We start from the raw sequence: 25,631 nt of genomic DNA, 5'->3' as shown, positions 1-25,631 counted from the left end.
GTGAGTGAGTTGATGATATTTTCAAGTATCTGTCTTAATTCCTAACGTGATGAGTAGCAGTAGCTACACCTGGAGAAACAAAACCTGTTCGGGATCCTTCGCAGTTTTTGAGAATGTGGAAGGTCCTCAGAGCAAAACGTTAGAAGTCGTCGTAGCAGAAGGAAAGAGACAAGCAAAAGAAAAGAAAATGCTGGGATGCATCCTTGAGAATACGCTGATGGCAGAAGCTGGGATTCCCGTATTTAAATGGGGAAAACACATTTTCAGACACCCGGGAGAGCTCGGGCAGGTCCTCAGCCGTCACTGCAGCGCTGCTAGGTTTCTGCAGGACAGAGCACCGAAGGCGTTTAACTTTAAAAAGAAGCGTTTGAAACACCAGGAACCTCGGGGTGAGTTTTGGCCCATCAGCTGAGGCACCGCTTGGGATGCCGCATCCTGTGTCAGAGGGCCTGCTTCCAGGCCGGCAGGTGATGGCTCAAGTACTTGATCCCTGCCACCCACGTGGGAGACCTGGATTGGGTTCCAGGCTCCTGGCTTTGGCTTGGCCCAGTCTCGCTGTTGCAGGCGTTTGAGGACTGAGCCAGTAGATAGAAGACTGATCTCCCTTGTCCCTCCTCTTCTCCTTCCCTCCCCCTTCTCCAGCCTTTCTGCCTTTCAAGGAAAGCGAAAATTAATTTAAAAAAGTAACTAATACACTCAGTGGTGCTACCTTTGTGTTCTGTAGTGATAATATTAGATAGATTGTTTTGCCTCTGTGCTGCAAATACAAAGATATTCTGTAATATAAACAAAGGACATGAGACGATACTAAAGGTAATTTTTAGATTGGATGCAAGTGGCAGGGTCCCAGGCACCAGGAAGAAACAAACGCTAGGATGCGTGAAACCTGCATCTCAGGAAGGGGTAAAGACGATGCCTGCGCCGGGCTGGGCACGGGCCAGGCCTCTGATGCCTGCACCCGCGTCCTGCTGCCTCGCACATGCAGAGTCCTCTCCACTTGGGATCGAAATGTGTACAGACACTCACGGCGCATATTTGGATGGAGAGATTTTGGACAGTGGGAGGTGATGTGTCCTGTGGGGAAAGGCATAAGATAAAGGGGCTGGTGCGGGGCTGATGCTGTGGTGCAGTGGGTTCAGCTGCCTCCTGCGATGTGCACTTCCCAGATGGGCACAGGTTCAAGTCCCAGCAGCTCCACTTCCAATCCAGCTCCCTGCTAATGTACATGGGAAAGCGGAGGAAGATGACGACCCAAGTGCTTGGACCTCTCCGCCCGTGTGGGAGACCAGGGTGGAGTTGCAGACTCGTGGCTCCAGCCTGGCCCGGCCCAACAGATGGAAGATCTCAGTCTGTCTCTCCCTGGCTCTCTGTAGCTCTGCCTTTCCAATAAAGTAACGTCGTTAAAGGGGGATAGAGAGTGCTGGGGTGGAGGAAGTCAGCAGATGACCGGCGGGGCTCAGGGCTCAGGGCCGAGCTCATTGAGAGAGACTGCGAGGGGAGGGCTCAGGGCCGACCTCATTGAGAGAGACTGCGAGGGGAGGGAAGTGAGGGAGTGAGCCAGGTGTGGTCTGGGAGAAGAACCTCCAGGCAGGGGAAGCAGCCAGTGGGGGGTTGGGGGGGCAGGGCCCCGGGGCCCCAGGGCAGGCATGGCTCTGGCAGACTCGGGAGGAAGAGGGGCAAGCATTGAGGCTGGGAGGAGGGGGCGGGGGTTGGGGGCTGGATTATTACACGGCCTGTGGCTTTCATTCTGTGGGAATGGAAGGTTGTGGACAGAGAGTGAGAAGGTTCTCTGGCTGCGATAAGTCTAAGTCAGAGGAAGGAGTCAGTTAACCGGTGCTGGAGGTGAGAGCCCAGGCCCTCCTGCCTGCACGGTGAGAGGACACCAGAGGACAGCGGTTCTGGGAGCACCTCGCGGGCAGCTCAGTCAGTAGCCAGGGAGAGGTGTGGGCGTTCAGCCTAGCGGTTAGACACCCGCGTTCTACCCAGGGAACCTGAGTCGGTCCCAGCTTCTGGAGGCAGCAGGTGATGGCTGTAGTGCTTGGGTGCCTGCCGCAGCGTGGGAGACTCCGTCTGGATTGCGTTCTGGGCCCCTGGCTTGAGCCAGGACTCAAAGCTGGGCCTCCGAGCCGGGCACTCTGGCAGCGGGTGTGGGCGCCCACACAGCCTCTCCACGGCTGCCCCTGACTGGTTTCTTCAGAAGCCACAAAGACGAGGCTGGTCCCGGGATCCACGGACGGAGGCTGCTGGAGACGGGAAGGCTGCTCGGCTGCATCTGCGCGGAGACGTGAGAGGACTCGAGAGCAAAAATAGACGCTCCGGAGGCTGTGCTGTGGAGGGGCAGCCTGTGGGGGAGCTGGCAGGGCCTGTGGGACGAGGAAAGGGACGGTTCGGAAGGCGAGGGGAGTTAATGATGTAAGGGAGGAGAGGTGGCAGGCGAGTGAGAAGAGCTGGGGGCCCTGGGCCCGTGACTCTGGCTGGCAGCGGAGGCGTGTGCGGGAAAGCAGCAGGGAGTGGGGTGTGCGCAGGTCCAGCGGCAGCGTGTGTGGGAGGCGGCTGCCTCCCCTCAGGAGGAGGGATCGGGGTCATCCGCTTGGAGTGGGGGATATAAGGTGCTGGGGACTTGGGAGCAGTGCAGTCATCGTCCGCAAGGAGAGTGGGAAGTGAAGGGACTTGGGGGTACAGCGGCTACCGGGCCATGCTGCAGCCCACTTTTTATTTATTTATTTTTATTTTGACAGGCAGAGTGGACAGTGAGAGAGAGAAAGGTCTTTCTTTTGCCGTTGGTTCACCCTCCAATGGCCGCCGCGGCTGGTGTGCCGCGGCCGGCGCACCACACTGATCCAATGGCAGGAGCCAGGTCTCCCATGGAGTGCAGGGCCCAAGTACTTGGGCCATCCTCCACTGCACTCCCTGGGCACAGCAGAGAGCTGGCCTGGAAGGGGGGCAACCGGGACAGAATCCAGCGCCCCGACCGGGACTAGAACCCGGTGTGCCGGCGCCGCAAAGCGGAGGATTAGCCTACTAAGCTGCGGCGCCGGCCTGCAGCCCACTTAAGATTGGGGTCATCAACGCCAGGTCAGACGGCTAGCCTGACTGCGCGTTTCTCTGCAGGCCTGTTCCACTGCTGCCCTTGGACTGAAACAGGGCCGTGATTCACCAAGTGAGCGTGCCGGAGGTGGAGCAGCGCAGGGCGGTGGAGGCCGGGAGTGTGCAAGGGCGCGTCCTAAGGACCACGTGGGCAGGGCAGGGAGGAGGGGGACCCACACCAGGGCACGGGGACCGTGAGAAGAGGGGAGGGCCGCGGAGTGCGGCTGCTGGGGCTGGAAGGATGGCTGTTGGCGAGCGGGAGTGGGAGTGGGAGGCACGGGATCGAGACCGGGTACTGGATGTAACGCGCAAGGCCCAGCTAGGACCTGGGGGTGAGCCAGGCCGTTAGGAAGAGCATACTGAAATCACGGGGATTTACAAGTAGGGGAGCACTGGGGGAGCAGTGAGTCACTCGGGAGCTAAAATCTAGGCGTGAGCGGGGGTGACTGGCGGTTACGGAACAGCAGCCACAGGAACGGGGAGCTGAGCCGATGACGTCAATTCCGAGTGGGAAGTAGGAGGGAGAATGTTCCAGAGCAGGGAGAGCACCTGCCCGCCAAGCCCTGTGGTTTGTGGCTTGTGGGAGAAAAGCAGGCACGTGAGAGGGCGGCCCCCAAGGCCGCGTCTCCAGGGAGGACTGGGCTCCTGGCCCAGCTGCTGTTGGGCCTGTGGCCACATGGTTCCCTTTAGGGAGCCGCCCTGTGCGCTGTAGAGTGGCCAGCAGCACCCCCGGCCCACGCTGCAGATGCCAGGACCCCGCTACCCAGTGACAACCAGAAGTGTCTCGGGTGTTACCACGTGTCCACCGTGGGGCAGAATCACGCCTGGTTGAAAATCGCTGTCCTCCTTTGGCTGCGTTTTCTGTGCCCATTTTTCTGGAGATTCCCCAAGGCAACAGCCTGACCGCTCTGGGGCCAGAGCTTCTGAAGGCCCAGCAGTCGCGGGCGTCTCCTGCGGTTCTGGTCGGTGCAGTGAGATGTTACTCCAACTAGAAGCATTCTCAAATGCTGTAGCCAGGAAATTTTCTCGCCTGCATTAAACAAAATGAAAGTTAGAGGTGGAGAAGAAACCTAAATGTAAAAACTAAAGTTACAAAACTTCTGTAGGAAAGTGAAGCAGAAAAATGTCCCAGCCTTGGAATAGGTGAGGGTTTCTTAGGAGCCAGAAAGCATAGTCATAAAAGAAAAAATAATAACACAGACTTGATGAAAATTAGCCTACATCATCAAGGGCCACCACTAGGCAAATAATTAGCAAGAAAATATGTACAGTGTGTCTATCTGACCAATGACTTCTAGAAAACGGAAAAAACCTGCAACTCAAGACAGATAGCCCTGTCGTTTTAATGGACAAAGAAATTCCATTGGGCACCGCTTAAGTGGAGATTCACACATGCCCGCTGAACTGTGGGATTCGTCTCAGAGAAGTGCACCACCCAAGACCCAGCAGCTCGACCCCAGGGGTTTACCCAGCATAGAGCAAAAGCCCGCGCAGGATAGCAGCGTTAGCCGCAATACCCAAGATCTGGGAAGGACCCTCGTGTGAACCTGCAGCCACGGAAGAATGGATGAGCCAGGGTGGGGCTTTCCGCTCAGCCGAAGCAGGGTGAGCTGGTACCGCAGGCAGCAGGCTGTGCGCCTCTGGCAGTCCTGTTGGGTGAAGAGGCCCAGCAGAGCGCTGCACACCGTGCGCTTCTGTCTGAGAACTCTCCCAACAGAGAAACAGCAGAGAGCAGTGCTCGCTGTGTGAGACGGTGTGGGCTGAGCGGGAAGACCCTCGCCGCACTATCTGGAGCACTTGAGGGGATCCTGACTTTATCCAGGGGTGGGTCCCGCAGGTGTGTATATGTGGCTTTTGGGGCCGGTGCCGCGGCTCACTAGGCTAATCCTCCGCCTGCGTCACCGGCACCCTTGGTTCTAGTCCCGGTCGGGGTGCCGGATTCTGTCCCAGTTGCCCCTCTTCCAGGCCAGCTCTCTGCTGTGGCCCGGGAGTGCAGTGGAGGATGGCCCAAGTCTTTGGGCCCTGTACCTGCATGGGAGACCAGGAGAAGCATCTGGCTCCTGGCTTGGGATCAGCGCGGTGTGCCGGCCGCAGCAGCCATTGGAGGGTGAACCAATGGCAAAGGAAGACCTTTCTCTCTGTCACTCTCACTGTCCACGCTGCCTGTCCAAAAAAAAAAAAAAGTGGCTTTGGGGGCCGGTGCTGAGGCTAAAGCCGCCGCCTGCCGTGCTGGCATCCCATATGGGCACTGGGTCGAGTCCCGGCTGCTGCTCTTCTGATCCAGCTCTCTGCTATGGCCTGGGAAAGCAGTAGAAGATGGCCCAAGTCCTATGGGAGACCTGGAAGAAGCTCTTGGCTCCTGGCTTTGAATCAGCACAGCTCTGGCCGTTGTGGCCAACTGGGGAGTGAACCAGCGGATGGAAGACCTCTCTCCCTCCCTCTCTGTCTCTCTCTCTCTGCCTCACCAGCTCTCCACCTCTCCTTCTCTGTTTAACTCTGACTTTCAAATAAATAAATCTTTAAAAAATAAAATAAAATTTAAAAGTGGCTTTTGCTCAGGCCTCCTACTGATCTCTTCTTACAGTTTAAGAATAATTTGGCTCACCTTAATTATTTTGAGATAAATTTATTGACTGCTATTATATTGTGATTTCTTCTGTAGAAAACAGTCTATCACTTATAATTTTCTGAGTTTAATAATGCCAACTGGGACAGGCATTTGGTCACTTGGGACACTCACATCCCATATCAGAGTGCCTGATTCACGTCCCCGCTCCTCCACTTCCAATCCAGCTTCCTGCAGTTGTGCGCCCTAGGGGCAGCAAGTGATGGCTCAAGTACGTGGGAGACCTGGAGTTACTGCGGCACAGTTAAGCTACATTTGTCATGCCACCATCCTTGATTAGAGTGCTGGTTCAGTTCCAGCTGCTCCACTTCTGGTCCAGCTTCCTGCTGATGTGCCTGGGAAAACAGCAAAGAGGGCCCAAGCACTTGGTGCCCTGCCACCCACGTGAGAGACCTGGGTAGAGTTCTTAGCTGCTGGCTTCAGCCTGACCCAGCCCTAGCTGCTTCAACCATTTGGGGAGTGAACGAGCAAGTGAAAGACTTTCCTTCTCTCTCTCCCTCCCACCCCTTCTCTCCCCGCCCCCTCTTTCTCACCGTCACTCTGCCTTTCAAATAAATAAATAAATAAATACATAAATATTTTTTTAAAAAATATTTATCTATGTACTTGAGACACAGTTACAGAGAGGGAGAGACAGAGATCTTCCATCCACTGGTTCACTCCCCAGATGACCACAATGGCTGGAACTGGGCCGATCTGAAGCCAGGAGCCAGGAGCTTCTTCCAGGTCTCCCACGCAGGTGCAGGGACCAAGCACATGGACCATCTTCTACTGCTTTCCCAGGCCATCAGCAGCGAGCTGGATAGAAAGTGGAGCAGGGGCCGGCTCTGGCGTAGTGGGTAAAGCCACCACCTGCAGTGCTGGCATCCCATGTGGGCTTCGTTTCTAGTCCCTGTTACTCTAATTTCTATCCAGCTCTTTGCTATGGCCTGGGAAAGCAGTAGAAGATGGCCCAAGGACTTGGGCCCCTGCACCCACATGAGAGACCCAGAAGAAGCTCCTGGCTCCTGGCTTCAGATTGGCGTAGCTCTGGTCATTACAGCCATGTGGGGTGTGAACCAGTGAATGGAAGGCCTCTCTCTCTCTCTCTCTCTCTCTCTCTCTCTCTCTCCCTCCCTGTCTCTCTCTCTCTCTCTCTGCCTCTCTATAAGTCTGCCTTTCAAATAAATATTTAAAAGAAAAGAAAGAAAGTGGAGCAGCTGGGACTCAAGCCGGCACCCATATGGGATGCCAGCACCCAGGCAGATGCTTAACTTACTACACCACAGCACCAGCCCCCGAGAGAACCATTGCAGCAGAAACACTGGCTGGACAACTGCGCAGTTCTTGCAGAAGGAGAAGATGAGATCAGCCCCTCGAGAACATGTTGTTATTATGAATAGGGATTGGAGAGCCTGTTTTCAAGTTCTGGCTCCTTCCCAAATCCAGCTTCCTGCTAACGCATCCCAGGAAGCAGCAGGGGGCAGCTCAGGGAGTCGAGTCCCTGCCACCCACGTGGGAGACCTGGCTGGGGTTCCAGGCCCCTGGCCCCAACCTGGCCCAGCTCTGGCTGTTAGGGGCATTTGGGGAGTGAACTAAATCAACAAATGCATTTTTTTAACGTGATTTCCTTGGAGTTCACTCTCTCGGGCCGTCCTGTGCGAGTGTAGATAGTGCTTTGCTCCCTGGCTGCTTTCCGGAACGGTTGCTCTCACTTCGCCATCAGCAGGGGACGAGTGCAAATCTTGCCACCACATCCTTACCCACCTTGAATGTTGTAAAAATTTTTTTTATTGTTGCTACCAATTTTAGAGCTGTGATTTTTTTCTTCTTAGACAAATGTTTTAGCGTCATTTATGTACCGGCTGTGATTTTCTGGAACCCGTGTTGAACAAGACAGCTCTGTGTCCTAGTGAGATGCGCTAACAGCACTAGGGCATCTAACCCAGGCCAGGTTGGAAGGGGAGAAGACGCTCCCTAAGCTGAGACCTGAAGCAGGCCCGTGAGCCGTGCGCAGCAGCAGCAGAGGGGAGGCGTGAGGGGCGGCCCGAGCGGAGGGTCCGTCAGAGGGGAGAAGGGCAGGCTGCGGTGGGGGCCTGGGCGACCTCAGACGTGGTCCCAAGCGTCTCTGAGCACCGCCCCCTGGGGAGAACCTGCTGTGTACCGCTCGGAAAATCACGCCTCTGACCTTGAGCCGAGTGCGGCTGAGACGAGGACGTGCGTGGACGGTCACAGCGCGTCTTCCTGTGGCCTGACTCCTGGGGACGCAGCCTTGACAGATGTTATTTGTTTTCTTGGTTTCAGGGTTCAAAAAGGATTCTTCGCTCCAACGAGATCATCCTGCCAGCCAGTGGCCTGGTGGAAACAGAGCTGCAGCTCGCCTTCTCCCTCCAGGTAGGAACGTGGTCCCAGACAGTCCTGCAGCCTGCAGAGCGTGCTCCCCCGAGGGCAAGACGAGGGAAGGTCCCGAGCAGTGCCCCTGCCGCCCCCGAGGGGCACCGAGACCTCCCGGGCTGCCGGGGAGCCAGCTGCCCCCTCCCCCTTTCCTGGCTGAGACCACCTGCCGGGGCCCCTCGTCCTGCCACGCTCGGCTCTGTCCCCTCCTTCCGGGTCCTCAGTGTGTACCCCACCCATGTGATCATCCCCTTCCTTCTCTCCCTTCACCCCCCTCCTCCTCCTCTTCCTTCTCGGATGTATCTCATCCTAATCCCGGCAACCCAAATCGAAATACCTGGGATCACACGGCAAAGCCGTAGTTTCTGAACACCCGTGGACCCGGAGCTTAGCGGAAGCCCCTCCGGCCGCGTCTCACCCACGTCTCTGCCACACCTGACCTCCCCTTTCTCAGGGAAGCTGGGGCGGGGGACGACTGTGTGTCCCGAGCCGGGACCAGAGCCCAGCAAGGCCCTGCCTGCCGAGTCACCACCCTTGGCCCTGTCTTGTGCTCAACAGTACCCTCACTTCCTGAAGCGAGACGCCAACAAGCTACAGATCATGTTGCAAAGGAGGAAGCGCTACAAGAACCGGACCATCCTGGGCTACAAGACCTTGGCTGTGGGGCTCATCAACATGGCGGAGGTGAGCAGGACAGTCCCCGCGTGCCAGCCCTGCATGCGGAGCCGAGGGCGACGTGGGCCAGCCGGCGCTCCCAGCGCAGGCGATTCTGTTAAACTTTATTCTGTAAACTCATTGGTCAGAAATTCAGAAATGCCTCTTTCTATCAAGTACCTGTTCCTCACGTTTTTTCTTTTTTATTTTTTTTTAAAGATTTATTTATTTATTTGAGAGTCAGAGTTACACAGAGAGAGAGAGAGAGACAGAGAGACAGAGAGAGAGAGAGACAGAGAGAGGTCTTCCATCCGCTGGTTCACTCCCCAATTGGCTGCAACGGCCAGAGCTGCGCCGATCTGAAGCCAGGAGCCAGGAGCTTCCTCCAGGTCTCCAACACGGGTGCAGGGGACCAAGGATGTGGGCCTTCCTCCACTGCTTTCCCAGGCCACAGCAGAGAGCCAGATCAGAAATGGAGCAGCTGGGACTAGAACTGGTGCCTACATGGGAGGCTGGCACTGCAGGCCAGAGCGTTAACCCACTGCTCCACAGCGCCAGCCCCCACATTTTTTCTTTAACTTTTTATTTGGGGGGTTTTGTTTTTGAGGGAAAGACCTCTCCTCCACTGGTTCATTCCCAAACACCCACCCCTGTCTAACTTTCTAAAAGACAACTTCAGACTGAGAGAAGAGCAGTTGGGACCCTGTTAGGAATTTCCGGCCCCAGGTTCGCCCCCGCCGTGCGCTCGGCGTGTCGCCGCACGTGCCTTGCAGTTCTCGCTGTGTGTGCGCTTGGGCACACGTTATGCTCTTTGCTGAGCCAATTGAGAGCGAGTTGCCGGCATGCGGCCCCCTTACACGTAAATACTGCACCATGTCGGCTTCCTAAACACGAGAACACTCCCGGCCTACCCTGTGCCCCCACGAAGGTCAGCACACTGACACCGACGGCGCTCCTCCGTCTGCGCCGCGTCCCCGTGTCTCGGCTACCTTGTTACCTTTGTTTGTTTGTTTGTTTTTAAGAGATTTATTTGTTTAATTTGAAAGGCAGAGAGAGAGAAGGAGAGACGAGATCTTCCATCCACTGGTTCACTCCCCAGATGGCCACACTGACCAGGGCTGGGCCAGGCTGAAACCAGGAGCCAGGAGCTTGTTCTGGGTCTCCCACGCGAGTGCAAGGGCTCAGGCACTAGGGTCATCTTCGCTGCTTTCTCAGGCGCAGTAGCAGGGAGCTGGATTGAAAGTGGAGGAGCCAGAACTTGAACTGATGCCCATACGGGATGCCAGCACTGCAGGCCATGGCTCAACCTGCTGCACCACAGTGCCGGCTCCTCTCGGTGACCTCCGGGCCGGGATCTGGTCCAGGGTTCTGAGTTGCGTTTTGTCGTCCTGCCTCTGGTCTCCTTCGGTGTGCCGCAGCCCCCAGATTTCCTTGTCCCTGTGACCTTGGCGTATTTCAGGTGCACAGGCTGGAGAGTTTATTGAGCGTGGCTCAGTCCGGGCTCATGTGGCGTCGTCACGAGATTAGCTTTAGTGTGTGTGTCCTGGTGGGATGACGCCAGGGGTCCCGCTCTGCTCCTCCTGGAGCGTATTGAGCGTGGCTCAGTTCGGGCTCGTGTGGCGTCGTCGCGAGATTAGCTTTAGTGTGTGCGTCCTGGTGGGGTGACGCCAGGGGTCCCGCTCTGCTCCTCCTGGAGCGTATTGAGCGTGGCTCAGTCCGGGCTCGTGTGGCGTCGTCGCGAGATTAGCTTTAGCGTGTGCGTCCTGGTGGGGTGACGCCAGGGGTCCCGCTCTGCTCCTCCTGGAGCGGCCTGGTAGAAAGCCGGGTTCTTCCTGACGTTCTTCGTGACGTTCACTTTCACCACTCGCACAAGATGGTGGCTGCGGAGTTTTCCGGTTGTGTGATAAGCATTTCGCATCCATTAATGAACAAGTACTTCATGGGGAGGTGGTGTGAGGTTACTCAGTGACTCATTTCCCGCCTTTCCCCAAGTAGTCTCAGCAGCTGTAGATGATTCTACCTAACTCGGTTGTTATCTGATGCTTGCCACTCGGTGAGTTCTGCATCTCACCAGTCTGCTGTATTTGCTCATTGGTTTCCTTTCTGGTCACCACAGTGACCAGGGCTGGGTGGATCTGAAGCCAGGAGCTTCCTCTGGGTCTCCCATGCAGGTGCAGGGGCCCAAGCACTTCCATTGCCTTCCCAGGCCATTAGCAAAGAGCTGGATGGGAAGTAGAGCAGCCGGGACCCGAACTGGTGCCCACATGGGATACCGGTGCCGCAGGAGGAGGCTTAGCCTGTGCCGCAGCGCCGGCCCCTCTTTCCTTCTTTCAGGATTTATTTATTTATGTATTTGAAAGCCAGAGTTAGAGAGAGAAGGATCTTTCATCCCCTGGTTCACTCCCCACATGACCACAAAGGCCAGGGCTGGGCCAGGCCAAAGCCAGGAAACTGGAACTCCATCCAGGTCTGCCACATGGGTGCAGGGGCCCAAGGACTTGGGCCTTATTCCTCTGCTTTCCCAGGCCACAGCAGGGAGCTGGAGTGGAGGTGGAGCAGCCGGGACTTGAACCAGCGCCCACACTGGGTGCCGCTCTTGGAGGCAGCGGCTCAATCTGCGCGCCACAGCTCCGCCCCCTTCTTGGTTTTCTGTTGAGATGGAGCGTTCCCTTTCCCCGTTTACTGCCTGGCTCGTTTATGGGCATCGGCTGTGGACCGGTGGATTCCGCTGTTCCTCAGCTGAGTTTAGTCAGTACTCGAGAAACAGCCGTCTCGTCTGCGGGTTCACGCACCAGAGGCCTGCAGTGGCCGGGGCCAGAACCCGGAGCGGGGACTCCGTGCAGACCCCCCACACCCCGGGGTGGCAGGTGCCCCACCGTCTGCTCCTGTCCTGCTCGCTCCCAGGGTTCGCAGTACAGGGAACTAGGATTTGGAACCAGAGCCGGATTGAACCTGGGCACTCTGAGATGGCACGTGGTGTCTTAGCTGACTTAATTACTGCCATCTTTTTTTAATTTTGATATTTAAATTGTCTCAGATGTGGCCGCCGGAAGCCACTAAGCCGGCCTCTGGGTCCTTTTTGGTTCACACTTTCCTGCTTCCTGGAACAGAACATTCCAGGTGCATGTGTGCTTTGTGAGCCAGCCTTGGAATGCGCAGGCAGAGGAGCCCTGGCTCGCTCTAGTGGAGCGTGGTGTGGGCCCCAGAACCCCGGAGTGCCCACTTCCCGCTCTGCTCCCTCAGCGGGCAGAGCCGGGACGGTGTGAGGAGCAGGACGCGGGGGTGCGCGAGCTTCCTGCCCACAGCTGTAGTAGGACGTAGAGGTGCGCAGTCGCCCCCGCAGGCACCGCGCCCTCGGCTCTGAACCGAGGCCGTGTGGGCCCAGGCCGTGGGGGTGCGCGGGCGCCCTCAGCTCTGAACCGAGGCCGTGTGGGCCCAGGCCGTGGGGGTGCGCGGGCGCCCTCGGCTCTGGGCCCAGGCCGCGGGGGTGCGCGGGTGCCCTCGGCTCTGGGCCCAGGCCGTGGGGGTGCGCGGGCGCCCTCGGCTCTGTAGCCCCAGCACACCTTGATCCCCGGTTCTCACCCTGGCTCCTCCCCTAGCCTCTCTGTAGGCCAGTTCACCTATGGATCGGGTCGGGTATTTGCTCACCCGTTCTCCAGCCAGGCGGATCCTCTCCTCCCTCGTGAAGGGGATGATGGGAGAAGCCATCCAACAGGTGTCCAGGCGTCTGTGTCCTTGAGTGCGTTAAACGGGAAATATTTTGCGGCCACAAGAGAACGTGTGAGTCCCACCCTGCCCTTCTGTCCCCTTGGATTTGCATCAGGGCAGAGGGAATGCAGGTTCCCGGCTGTCAGGCCCCGCCCTTCTCCCGTGTGCGTGGCTGTTTCTCATTGCGAGACAGGTGACCCTGGCCGCAGACCCGGCCTCTCCCAGGCTGGGAACCTGGGTCTCTGGGAAGGACCGGAGCTAGAGGTCGGCAGTCATTTTCTGGGTGGCTGGCTGAGCACAGGCGCAACGGGAGGGGGTTGGCGCTGTGGCGTGGCAGGTAAAGCCGCCACCTGCAGTGCCGGCATCCCATATGGGCACCGGTTCAAGCCCTGGCTGCTCCTCTTCCACTCCAGCTCCCTGCCATGGCCTGGGAGGGCAGTGAGTGTTTGGGCCCCTGCCCCCACATGGGAGACCCAAAGGAAGCTCCTGGCTTCAGATCAGCCCAGCTCCAGCCATTGTGGCCATCTGGGGAATGAACCAGCAGATGGAAGACCTCTCTCTCTGTCTCTCCCTCTCTCTGTCTGTAACTCTACCTCTCAAATAAGTTAAACTAAACTTTTTGAAAAAACAAACAAGGCGCTGGTGCCGCGGCTCACTAGGCTAATCCTCCGCCTTGCGGCGCCGGCACACCGGGTTCTAGTCCCAGTCGGGGCCCCGGATTCTGTCCCGGTTGCCCCTCTTCCAGGCCAGCTCTCTGCTGTGGCCAGGGAGTGCAGTGGAGGATGGCCCAAGTGCTTGGTCCCTGCACCCCATGGGAGACCAGGAGAAGTACCTGGCTCCTGGCTTCGGATCAGCGCGAAGCGCCGGCCGCAGCACGCTGGCCGCGGCGGCCATTGGAGTGTGAACCAACGGCAAAAGGAAGACCTTTCTCTGTCTCTCTCTCTCTCACTGTCTAACTCTGCCTGTCAAAAACAAAACAAAACAAAAAAAAACAAAAACAAAAACAAACAAAAAAAAGGCACTGGGAGGGCAGAGGCGTGGATCTGGAGCGGGAGAAAACGTGTACTGGGATTGCCATCGTCATTGGCTTCAGCGGCCAACACGGAGACTTCCGGGACCTCTGATGGCGTGGGGTTCCTCCCCACCAGTGAGCAGCGGACACCTGCTGGGTGTCCCCAGACTCCGTTTAGTCCTGACAGACACTGACCGCCTGGAGGGGGCCTCACAGCCCTCGGTTGAGGCTCGGCCGCCTGGGCTTCAGGTGCCGGCCGCAGGCCCCAGACCGTCTGACCTGCGCCTGGCTGTTAGTTAACCTGCTAGAGTGGTCACAGAATTCAGAGGAGCACTTTCGAGGGCCCACCAGCTGTTACCAGAGAGACCACAGAGGCTGCAGATGAGGAGACACGTGGGGAGGGCACCCTGTCTCCAGGCGCCTCCATGTCGGAGCCCCTGTGTTCTCTGTCCGAAAGCTCTCTGATTCTGCCCTTTTGGCGTTGGTTATTTATATATGTCTTCATTTATTGTAAAGGCGAAATGATGGAGGAGGAGAGAACTAGCTTCCATCTGCTGGTTCACCCCTAAATGGCTGGGGCAGTGGAGCTGGGCCAGGATGTGCAGCCAGCAACTCCCTCCCCGTCTCCCACATGGGCTGCAGAGCCCAGGCACTGAGGCCTGCCTCCCGGGTGCGTCAGCAGGGAGTGGATAGGGCCTGAACCAGCGCTCCCATGTGGGTGCCCGGGTCACAGGTGGTGACTTACCGCTGGCCCCGTTGAGGTTTTGTGGAGTCTTCTAGCGTAAGCATGGCTGAAGCAGGGATAGCCATGCTGAGATGCAGCCGGACATGCGGGCGCGATCCATGCGAGTGGACCGGCCGGGGAAGCCGGCAAGGCGAGCTCCGCACAGAAACCCGGGGGGCATGACAGCTTCTGTCTGCCACCTTGGGGAAGAGTTCGCCTGACCCACTGTGCGGGAGGACTTACAAGCTGGGAGCCGCGGGCAAAACCTAGAGTGGGCGTCGTGGTGCTGCACATGCTTTCCTGGGCTGACAACAGCAGCCCTGGGGCTGCGGCCCCTGCCCTTTGACCCTAGGTGATGCAGCACCCACACGAGGGCGCCCTGGCCCTGGGCCTGCACAGCAACGTGAAGGACGTCTCCGTGCCCGTGGCGGAAATAAAGATCTACTCGCTGTCCAGCCAGCCCATCGACCACGAGGGGATCAAGTCCAAGCTGTCGGGTGAGACGGGCCTAGTGTGTGCAGAGTCCCTGGGCCGGGGGGCCCTTCCCCACCTCCATCCACCCGGGGAAGGCCGGGCGAGGCGCAGAGCCCCTGCAGCGCGCCAGCAGGGAGAGCCCTGGTGCAGCCCGTCAGGCGCCGCCCGGCGGGGCTCACCGAGCTGTCTCCCCCAGACCGCTCCCCGGACATCGACAACTACTCCGAGGAAGAGGAAGAGAGCTTCTCCTCCGAGCAGGAAGGCAGCGATGACCCCCTGCACGGGCAGGTGACTCCCGCGGCCCTCGCGTGGCGTCGGGGACGCTCCTGGGCTCCCCCGCCTCATCCCACCCCCTGCCCATCAGGACCTGTTCTACGAAGATGAGGACCTGCGGAAAGTGAAGAAGGCCCGGAGGAAGCTGACCTCGGCCTCGGCCATCACGCGGGTGAGCTGCCGAGGCTCGGGGGTGGCTCGCCCGCTGTCTTCAGCTCGGGTTAGGATGGGGCCCGCGTCTCCGCACTCACCATCCGCGCGTGGCCGTCCCCGCCACACCCTGTGTGCCCCATTCCGAGTCACCCTGGTGGGGACCGGCTGTCACTGACAGGTGGTTGCAGGGTAGAGGAAAGGCGGGGAGCCCTCGTTTTAGAGTTGAGCAGGTGGCACGTCCCCAAGGAGAGAGCAGCGGCTCAGACACCTGTGTGCCTCAGGCGCCGCCCTGAATCCCGCTGTCCGTGACCGAGGAAGCCGGTCCGTCCGGGAGCGCCGCACGTCGTGGTCGCTTGTTGAACTCGCCCAGGAGTAACGAGCCAGCTCTCGGGAACTCGCTGGCCCTGGGCTCGATGGGGTCCGGTTGCCATCAGCAGAGCTCCTGCTTCTGCCTTGGTGGTCCCGAGCCTCGCGGACAGGTGCCTCTGGAGCACCCTCTGGCGTGAGGCTTCCGTGAGTCACTGGTTTCAGGTTTAGTCACTTATTTGAGAGGCAGAGAGAGAGAGGTCTTCCATCTGCTGGTTCACTCCCTAAATGGCCGACAGCTGGAGCTGGGCCAGCCAAAGCCAGGAGCTTCTTCCGGGTCTCCCACACGGGTGCAGGGGCCCAAGGACCTGGGATATCCTTCACCTGCTGTCCCAGGCCACAGCAGAGCTGGATCAGAAGAGGAGCAGCCGGGACTCAAACCGGCGCCCGTGTGGGATGCTGACACCGTAGGCAGCAGCTTTACCCACTGCACCACGGGGCCGGCCCCAAGACCCGGATTCCTGAGTGAACCTTAACTGAGCCTGGCGTCCCTGTACTAATGGGTGGGGAGGCCGGATGTGCTGGAGCCCCTGAGAAGGGAGGTTCGCGGTCTGCTTCCTCCCAGCGCTGTGGGTGCAGGCGGAGCAGCCCGTCCCCTCGGGGTGAGGCGTGGGCCGACCTGCCCACGGTGCCCCACTGTGAAGCAAGCCGCTCTCTCGCCTCCGACCCCACGGTGTCGCTGGACTGCAGCGGAATCTCAAGACCAGGTGCTGATGGCCCCTCAATCAGCGAGCAGGGGCCATGAGAGCTGTTGCCTCCTGCCCAGTGTCCACCCTCGATTGGCTCCAGAGAGCTCCGGCAAGGCCACAGGGCCTGCAGCTGCACCTCCCCCTCGCACCTGCACATGGACGGCGGCTGGAGCCCCCTCTTGCCGCCCGCTCTTCCCGCTGACACTTTCCTTTTCCTGCCCTGTGACCACAGAGAAGCCCTGTTTCCTTCCCGGGGTGCCCCTGGAGCTCCGCGAGTCCCCCTCCCCTCCCGACAGGCAGCCCGCGCCCTGCGCCCTGCTAGCATCCACTTCCTGGGGCTTTTTCATCCAGGCTGCAGGGACGCGGCAGCTGTGTTTCCACACTTCCGTGTCTGCCTCCTCCTAACACGCGTGTTCGACCCTCACCCCCGGGAACACTTTGTTCCTGACACACTGCTCTCCTTGCTGTTCTCACGGTGCCATGCCGTCTCGGTCACGGACCTCGAGCCTCTGCCCTGCCCGCGGGCCCTTGAAGGCCCGTCAGTGTGACTGGCAAGTTAGTTGTTCCATGCCCAGATGGCGAGTCCGCTATTCAGGGGAGAAGTGCTCATGGCCACAGGCTAAGCCTTGTGCCAGGAGGTGAGGCCGGTCCTCGCCTCAGGAGCCCAGTATCCGGTGACAGACACATCTCAGCAAGCGGCTGCAGCAAAGGGCGGGGGTGGAGGGGCACGGGCAGAGTGTGTGCGGGAGGCAGACAGCAGGAAGGAGGAAGTGGCCTCCCGGGGCCTGGACCACCAGGCCAGCTTCATACAGGAGAGGCCGGGAGACAGGGACAGTGAGAGCTCTCATCAGCTGTTCCCTCCCCTAATGCCCACGCCAGCAGGAGCTGGACCTGTCTGAAGGCAGGAGCCAGGAACTCAGTCCAGATCTCCCTTGTGGGTGACGGGGACCCAAGTACTTGAGCCATCGCCTGCTACCTCCCAAGGTCTGCGTTAACTGGAAGCCGGAGTCGGGGCAGAGCCAGCACCGGGCCCTGAGAGGGGTGGGGCATTCCAAGTACCCGCCCTGGGGCTGGCACCGTGGTGCAGTGGGTTAAGCCACCGCCTGTGGCATCGGCATCCCATACGGGCGCCGGTTCAGGTTCCCTCTGCCCCACTTCCGGTCCAGCTTCCTGCTAATGTGCTGGGAAGGCGGTGGGTGATGGCCCAAGTGCGTGGTCCCTGCCCCCCCCCCCGCCCCCCCGTGGGAATCTGCTGGAAGTCCAGGCTCCTGGCTTTGGCCTGGCCAGCCTTGACCGTCACAGCCATTTGCTGAGTGAACCAAAGGTGGAAGATCTCTTTGTCATTCTGCCTTTCAAATAAATAAAATAGGGAAAAAAATTTTAAACTTGCCCTGAGGGTTTTTTGTTCACTTGTTTTTTTTTTATGATTTAGTTGTGTATTTATTTGAATAAATAAATATTTATTTGGCAGAGAGAAAGGGAGAAAGAGACAATGAAGAGATTTTCCATTCATTGGTTCACTCCCCAGGTGGCTGCAACAGCCAGGGCCGAGCCAGGAGCCAGGAGCTCCGCCAGGTTTCCCAGGTGGGCGACGGGGACGCACGTCCTTGAGCTGCCATCTGCTGCCTCCCAAGTCCCAGGTGGGCGACGGGGACGCACGTCCTTGAGCTGCCATCTGCTGCCTCCCAAGCTCATCGGCAGGGAGCTGAGTCAGGAGCTGGGCCTCAAACCAGACTCCCACGGGATGGGGCGTCCCACGTGGCTGTGCAGCCCACTACACTAGGGTGCCCACCCCCTTGCCCGAGGTTTTTAAAGATAGAACTTTGCCAGATAGATCTGGGCGGAATTTATCAAGACAGGAGATCCCAGAGAAAAAGGCCCGGTGTCAGAGTAGCACCATTCAGGTTTTTCTATTTATTTGAAAAGCAGAGTGACTCCTGGTGGGGGGAGGGGCTGAGAGCGCTCTCATCACTGCTTGACTGCCCCGTGGCCGCAGCAGCCCCCGTCCCCAGCAGCTGTCCCTGACTGATGCTCCTCCTTTAAAAAACTATTTTTTATTTATTTGAAAGGCAGAGTTACAGAGAGAGGAGGAGAGACAGACAGACAGATTTTCCATTGGCTGTTTCCCTGCCCAAATGGCTGCAGTGGCCAGGGCTGGGCCAGGCCAAAGCCAGAAGCCAGGCGCTTCATCCTGGTCTCCCACATGAGTGCATGGGTCCAGGGACTGGGCCATCCTCCACTTCTTTTTTTTTTTTTTTTTTTTTTTTGACAGGCAGAGTGGACAGTGAGAGAGAGAGAGACAGAGAGAAAGGTCTTCCTTTGCCGTTGGTTCACCCTCCAATGGCCGCCGCGGCCGGCGCGCTGCGGCCGGCGCACCGCGCTGATCCGATGGCAGGAGCCAGGAGCCAGGTGCTTTTCCTGGTCTCCCATGGAGTGCAGGGCCCAAGCACCTGGGCCATCCTCCACTGCACTCCCTGGCCACAGCAGAGGGCTGGCCTGGAAGAGGGGCAACCGGGACAGAATCCGGCTCCCCGACCGGGACTAGAACCCGGTGTGCCGGCGCCGCTAGGCGCATCCTCCACTTCTTTCCCAGGTGCATTAGCAGGGAGCTGGATGAGAATTGGAGCAGCCGGGTCTTGAGCCGGCACCCATATGGGATGGCGGCATCACAGGCAGAGACTCCGCCTTCTGCGGCACAGTGCCAGCCCCTGGTGACAGGTTCTGGGTGCTGGAGGGGAGAGCTCCCAGTGTCCTCTCACTCCTTACAAGAGCGGCCTCAGGGTCTGTGTTGGCCGACTCGGGCTGCCCGCTAGTCGACGCTGCTTGAGAACCGCTGTGCCGTTTGTCCCGTAGCAACCCAACATCAAGCAGAAGTTCGTGGCCCTCCTGAAGCGGTTTAAAGTTTCTGATGAGGTACGGCCCCTTGCCCCCGAGACTGAGGGTGAGTAGAAGTCCCTGGGTTCTGTTCCTGTCCCTGTGTTGCCCTGGGAGGCGGGATCCCTGCAGCACAGTTGCCTGCCCCGCTGTGCGTCCTTAGGAGGCTGTGTGCTGTCCAGAATGATGGAGCTGGCCGTGGTCTCCTTTCCTGGTGCCCACTCCTGGGAGAGGCCCCGGGGAGAGGGTGGCTGAGGAAGGGCGTGGGCTCCTGGGCGGGCAGACGGCTGGGCTGTGTGCACGGTGCTCAGGAGTTTGCAGTACTGGGCAGGGGGGTCGCACAAGTATTGACACCAGACGCGGGGGTGGGACGCCAGTCACAATGCAGGTGTGGTGCGGTTTGCTTGTCTTGGATCCCAGGGGGCGTCTGTGGTGCAGTCGCCAGGGACCGGCGCTGATGGGACAGCACTGTCTGGGGCTCCCGGAGGCTGGCAGCTTGCTCAGGCCCTCAGCGGCTGAGGAGGGGAGAAGGTGGAGTTGCTGGGAGAGGCTTTGTCTCCGTGGCGCTGGCCCTGGCCTCTCCTGGACCTGTCTTGGGGGAGGCCCGGGGGCATCTGGGCTTTTTACCCAGCAGGTGCCTCTGTGGAGCTGAAAGGAGTGGGGGCTGCGAGGGCCAGCTGCAGGGAGCGCGAGGGCCTCCCGGGTGACGCCAGGGCTCAGCCTCTAGGGGCGTTTCACGGGGCCCAGCTGGCGTCTGCCCAGGAGAAAGGACTCTGGTCTGCTGCTGCGGCTAGCAGGAAGAACTCCAAATCCGGAGACCCTTCCCTCTGCAGGTGGGCTTTGGGCTGGAGCACGTGTCCAGGGAGCAGATCCGAGAGGTGGAGGAGGACTTGGACGAGCTCTACGACAGCCTGGAGATGTACAACCCCAGTGACAGCGGCCCAGAGATGGAGGAGACCGAGAGCATCCTCAGCACCCCGAAGCCCAAGCTCAAGTGAGCCAGCCTCCCCCGTCAGACTGCCTCCCCGACCTTCCTCCCCAAGCTCAAGTGAGCCGGCCTCCCCCGTCAGACTGCCTCCCCGACCTTCCTCCCCGAGCTCAAGTGAGCCGGCCTCCCCCGTCAGACTGCCTCCCCGCCCTTCCTCCCCGAGCTCAAGTGAGCCGGCCTCCCCCGTCAGACTGCCTCCCCGCCCTTCCTCCCCGAGCTCAAGTGAGCCGGCCTCCCCCGTCAGACTGCCTCCCCGCCCTTCCTCCCCGAGCTCAAGTGAGCCGGCCTCCCCCGTCAGACTGCCTCCCCGACCTTCCTCCCCGAGCTCAAGTGAGCCGGCCTCCCCCGTCAGACTGCCTCCCCGCCCTTCCTCCCCGAGCTCAAGTGAGCCAGCCTCCCCCCGTCAGACTGCCTCCCCCCACTCCTCCCCAAGCTCAAGTGAGCTGGCCTCCTCTGTCAGACTGCCTCCCCACCCTTACCTCCAAGTCAAGTGAGCTGGCCTCCCCTGTCGGACTGCCTCCCCCCACTCCTCCCCAGGCTCAAGTGAGCCAGCCTTCCCCGTCAGACTGCCTCCTCCGACTCCTCCCCAGGCCATTCCTCGTGCGACTCCGTTGCCAGAGGGTCTTGGTCCTCCCTTTCGGGACCCCAGCCCCTGGGTGAAGGTCACTGTCGACCCTGAGTCCCCCTGCCTGGCCCCAGCTGAGGGCAGTCGGGGATGGGGCCCTCACCTGCCCACTGTACCCCGTAGCTCTAGGCATGCACTTCCGCTCGGCCCCTGCTCAGTGCCCCCTCGGTACCCCCTTGTCCCCTGCTCGGTTCCCCCCGGCCGCCCCCTCGGCCCCTGCTCGGCCTCCCCTCAGCCCCCCCGGCCCCTGCTCAGTGCCCCCTCGGTACCCCCTTGGCCCCTGCTCAGTGCCCCTCGGCGCCCCCCGGCACCCCCGGCACCCCCTCGGCCCCTGCTCGGCCCCCTTCTTGGTCCCCCCCCGGCACCCCCTAGGCCCCTGCTCGGCCCCCCCTCAGCCCCCCCAGCCCCTGCTCGGCACCCCCTGGCCCCTGCTCAGTGCCCCTCGGCAGGCGTGCGGAGGCCCGGCTGTCCGTGTCTGGAGCCCGGCCCCTGCTCAGTGCCCCTCGGCGCCCCCCGGCCCCCCCTGGCACCCCCTCGGCCCCTGCTCGGCCCCCTTCTTGGTCCCCCCCCGGCACCCCCTAGGCCCCTGCTCGACCCCCCCTCAGCCCCCCCCCGCCCCTGCTCGGCACCCCCCGGCCCCTGCTCAGTGCCCCTCGCAGGCATGCGGAGGCCCGGCTGTCCGTGTCTGGAGCCCGGCCGCCCCCTCGGCCCCTGCTCGGCCCCCCCCGGCCCCTGCTCGGCCCCCCCTCAGCCCCCCCCGGCCCCTGCTCGGCCCCCCCCGGCCCCTGCTCAGTGCCCCTCGCAGGCATGCGGAGGCCCGGCTGTCCGTGTCTGGAGCCCGGCCCCGCCTGGCCACCTGATGCAGAGCCGAGGGTGGTGCGCGCTGACCCGGCCCTGCTTCCTGCCGCAGGCCCTTCTTCGAGGGGATGTCGCAGTCCAGCTCGCAGACGGAGATCGGCAGCCTCAACAGCAAGGGCAGCCTGGGGAAGGACACCACCAGCCCTGTGAGCAGCCCGGGGGGGGCCTCAGCGCTGCTTCGGCGGCCCCGCCTCCCCGTGGGGGCAGGGCGGCTGGGGGGCGTGTGTCTGGCTCTGCTCTTCTTTTTGGCCTGTGCCCACCTGGCAGGGAGTCCCCCGCACACACGTGTAGAGCGGGCGTTCGGCCAGTGGGAAGGGAGTCTGCTGCGGGCTGGGGCAGGAGCAGGTGAGACGGGGCAGGGAAGCCCCTGGCGTCTGTCCAGAGACGGAAAACGGGCTTCAGCGTGGAGAACGCAGGGCACCGTGCCCTGGAAGGGGTCAGGGTCAGGGTCAGGTTTCCATTTGCCTGGTGAGCAAGAGGGGAGAGCTGCCTGCCGAGACCTAGGGCCCCTCGCCGGGGCACGGGCCGTGCCTTCCCTTCCAAGGCAAGTGGACGCTGTGCGTGGTTTACTGTTGAAAGCCAGAGTGTGTTTCTGTGGATGAAAAGCCAAATCCTGTAAGTCCTACTGTTCCTGCTGCTTCAGCAGCAGATGAAGCCGCGTCGTCGTTTGCTCAGCAGAGGGAGTAGAGCCTGCCCTGCAAGTAGGTGTCGCGGGAGCAGGTGCTGTGGCGGCAGCTGGTGCTGTCCTAAGTGTGCGCCACCCTCAGCGCCTGCTGGGCGTCCCGCGGCTGCAGTCCTGCCTGCCGCCACCAGGTGGCGCCGTCTCCCAGCCGCTCGCTTCCCGGTGCTGCAGCGCAGGCCCAGGCCCGCAGCGTGCAGACCCGCAGCCGGGGTCGCGGTGACCAGGAGCTGCGGCTTCTCGGACTTCAGTGTTCGCGTTTAGGAGGTCGCCTGCAGCTGGCCTGCAAGGGTGCTGCTGAACCGTCCCTGTAGGCAGGGCCCATCTTGACTTCTAAGGGACAAGCGCGTCTGGAAAGCAGCGGGGGGGGGGGGGGGGGGCTGCGGGGGGGCCGCCAGGGCTCTGGAGCGAGTGCCGGGTCTAGAGGACGGTCAGCGCGACAGCTGGCTCGCTGTGAACGCCGGGGAGGCTTGGGAAGCCTGCAGCCTGGGGGGCGGGGCCGGCGCCCTGGGTGGGCATCCGGGCCCCAGGTGGACTCTCTCTTCCTGCCAGGGAGACCTGGGGCGAGCAGAGGCAGGGGGTACCCCCCAGAGCTAAGAACGCGCAGCAGAGGCACAAGTGCAGTGCACACGCGAGGGCAGGAGAGTGACTGCATTCACGCGTGCGTGTGGGCAGCCCACACAGAGGGACGCCTGTTCCCAGTGGGCCGGAGGGCTGCCTGTGAGGGGGCGGGGGGCCAGGGGAGGACCCACGAGGGCAGGAAGCCGCGAAGCAGAAGGGCCATCCCACGTGGAACCGTCCCCTGTGCAGGGTGGGGTCGCTGCCCTAAGGGGTGCGCAGACGGGGTGGGGTCTGGGGCTTTCCTGGTGCGTGTGTGCCATGACGGCGTCTGGTGCATCATGGGAAAGTGAGCGTGCTGGGTTGACAGGGAAGGGGTGGAGTTACAGTGCAGAGCTGGCGGAAGTTGTGGGGAGTCTGCCAGCTCTCTTGTTGCGCTCTGATCTCCCTGCCCCCCCCATCACTCCCTCGCGAGGCAGGGCTGGGTTCTGTCAGAGCAGGGGTGGTGCTCAGGACAGGGCCTCATGGCAGTGCACGTGGCGGGCTGCAGGAAAGTATGGTGCCGTCTGGTGCATGACGGAAGCGGGCTTAGCTGTGTGCTGAGGAGAGGGTGTGCCAGGCCTTGGGCCGTGTTCGGGCTGCACAGAAGGTGGAGGCTGGGCCGTGTGCATGGCTTGGGTGGTGGCCGTGCTCAGCTCCGCGCCCCTCACCCCTGCCTGCCATCCCGTGTCCGTCTCTGCTTCTCACCCAGCTCCTGCTGCTGCCTGGGCCGCGGCGGGTGGAGGCCCCGGCACTCGGGTTCTGCCGCCCCCACGGGAGACGGGTGGAGTTTCAGGCTCCTGACTTCAGCCTGGCTCAGCCCCCAGCCCTTACAGGCATTTGGGGAGTAAATCAGCAGATGGAAGCTCTGTGTGTGTGTGTGTGTGTGTGTGTGTGTGTGTATTTCTTTCAAAGTAAAAAGAAAATGAATTTAAAAATTGAGGGGCCGTTGCTGTGGTGTAGTGGGCTAAGCGTGCGCCTGCAGCTTCGGCATCCCATATGGGCACTGGTTGGTGTCCTGGCTGCTCCTCTTCCGATCCAGCTCTCTGCTGTGGCCTGGGAAGGCAGTGGAGGATGGCCCGAGTGCTCGGACCCTGCACCCGCGTGGGAGACCTGGAGAAGGCTGCTGGCTCCCGGCCCAGCTCTGGCTGCAGCAGCCACCTGGGGAGTGAGCCAGTGGGTGGAAGACCTCTCCCTCCGTCTCTCCCTCTCTCTCTCTAACGCTGCCTTTCCAATAAATAAAAAGAAATCTTTTTAAAAAGGCAGGTTTAGAGAGAAAGCACCCTGACGCTGAGTCTCGTGGGCTTTATTTGCAAGGTAAAGGTGTTGGCGCAGGAGCCCAACTAACTCCAAAAGTCAGTCTTTACAGGGCGATGGCCTGAGAACCCCCGTGGGGGCAAGAAACCACCGAGGGCAAGGCGGGGTGTCTGAGTTTGAATCTCTTCATATTTTTGTAAAATACCGACTTGACTTATTTGAAAGGCAGAGGCTCGGAGCAGAGATCTTCCATCTGTTGGTTTCTCCCCAAGCGGCCACAACAGCCAAAGCCAGGAGTCAGGGACTCCATCCCGGGCCCCAGTGTGGCTGCAGGGGTCCAAGGACTCGGCCACCTTCCTCTGCTTTCCCGGGCCACAGCAGCACACAGCAGGGAGCTGGATCGAAAGTGGAGCAGCCGAGAGGCTCAGACTTGGTACCCAGCACTGCAGGCGGTGGCGTAACTCCCAGCGCCGCGCCCGAGTGTGGACCCTGCCTCTGCCTCTCCCCGACCGGGAGCTCGCCAGGCCTGCATTTTCCTCATCTGCCGAGCGCAGCCAGGTGCCACCCAACGCCACCCCCGGCCCCGGCAGGCCTCGCAAGCACACGGGGCTTCAGGGGGTTCCTGGAGAGCATGGTGAAGCGATGACTGTTTGGGTTCAGACATGTTGAAATCATGTATACGAGGGGCCTCCAGCACCGGGGACACACAGCGAGGACGCGGCCGGGCCTCCAGCACCGGGGACACGCAGCGAGGACGCGGCCGGGCCTCCAGCACCGGGGACACGCAGCGAGGACGCGGCCGGGCCTCCAGCACCGGGGACACGCAGCGAGGACGCGGCCGGGCCTCCAGCACCGGGGACACGCAGCGAGGACGCGGCCGGGCCTCCAGCACCGGGGACACGCAGCGAGGACGCGGCCGGGCCTCCAGCACCGGGGACACGCAGCGAGGACGTGGCCGGGCCTCCAGCACAGGGGACACGCAGTGAGGACGCGGCCGGGCCTCCAGCACCGTGGCGCCTGCGTGCCGAAGCTGGGTGCTGGGAGCCTGCATGTTCTGAGAGCTGTCTCAGTTCTGGACTCCGAAAACTGATGGAATCTAGATTTTTTTTTTTTTTTCAGATTCTGACTTTCAGAATCTGATTCCCTTGGCCAGATTTCAGACTCGTGTTGCTGCTTGTGTGCTGGCATTTCTATTTTGAAGAGCCCATATGTCTTGATGTGGGTGTGAAACTTTGAATCCTTGGGTACAAGAGGCGCCGCGGGAACAGAGCAAGGCTGTGCCCTCAGAGGAAGGACTTCCGCAGGCAGGGCCCTGCCGCCCAGCGTGGGGCCTCGTCCCGACACCCTCGCGGTGTCACTCAGTTTCCCTGAATCTTCCTGTCTGTCCCCCAGATGTGCAGAGGGTTCAGTGTGTCGCTAGGAGCAGGAAGAATTTCAGCCGATACGAACGGCTGCCACGGTTGCATTGTGCCGAGACCCAGGCACAGAGCGGCGCCGCTGGCTGGTCCTCCGAGCTGCTCGCCGTAGGCCTGACGGGGCTCCAGTGTCGCTGGCTGGGCCTGCCGCGGCTCGGAGCTGCTTTTCCACCGCACTGTCCCCGGTGTGAGGGAGGCC

The 25,631-nt window shown here is 60.8% G+C and overlaps 1 protein-coding gene across 3 annotated transcripts in view; it reads left to right on the top strand.

Moving 5' to 3' along the window:
* PACS1 (phosphofurin acidic cluster sorting protein 1) overlaps positions 1-25,631 on the top strand; it is a 156,285-nt gene that overhangs the window by 113,638 nt on the left and 17,016 nt on the right. For all 3 annotated transcript variants that reach the window (XM_070068218.1, XM_070068233.1, XM_070068226.1), the window contains exons 3-10: positions 7,997-8,086; positions 8,645-8,770; positions 14,537-14,681; positions 14,855-14,946; positions 15,023-15,103; positions 18,993-19,052; positions 19,847-20,007; positions 21,537-21,630. In XM_070068218.1, the coding sequence (XP_069924319.1) occupies positions 7,997-8,086; positions 8,645-8,770; positions 14,537-14,681; positions 14,855-14,946; positions 15,023-15,103; positions 18,993-19,052; positions 19,847-20,007; positions 21,537-21,630 (849 nt within the window). The remainder of the gene's footprint in view (positions 1-7,996; positions 8,087-8,644; positions 8,771-14,536; positions 14,682-14,854; positions 14,947-15,022; positions 15,104-18,992; positions 19,053-19,846; positions 20,008-21,536; positions 21,631-25,631) is intronic.

Source organism: Oryctolagus cuniculus, chromosome 1 (assembly GCF_964237555.1).
Source record: "Oryctolagus cuniculus chromosome 1, mOryCun1.1, whole genome shotgun sequence".
Taxonomy (NCBI): domain Eukaryota; kingdom Metazoa; phylum Chordata; class Mammalia; order Lagomorpha; family Leporidae; genus Oryctolagus; species Oryctolagus cuniculus.
This window is presented reverse-complemented; position numbering and strand designations above follow the sequence as displayed.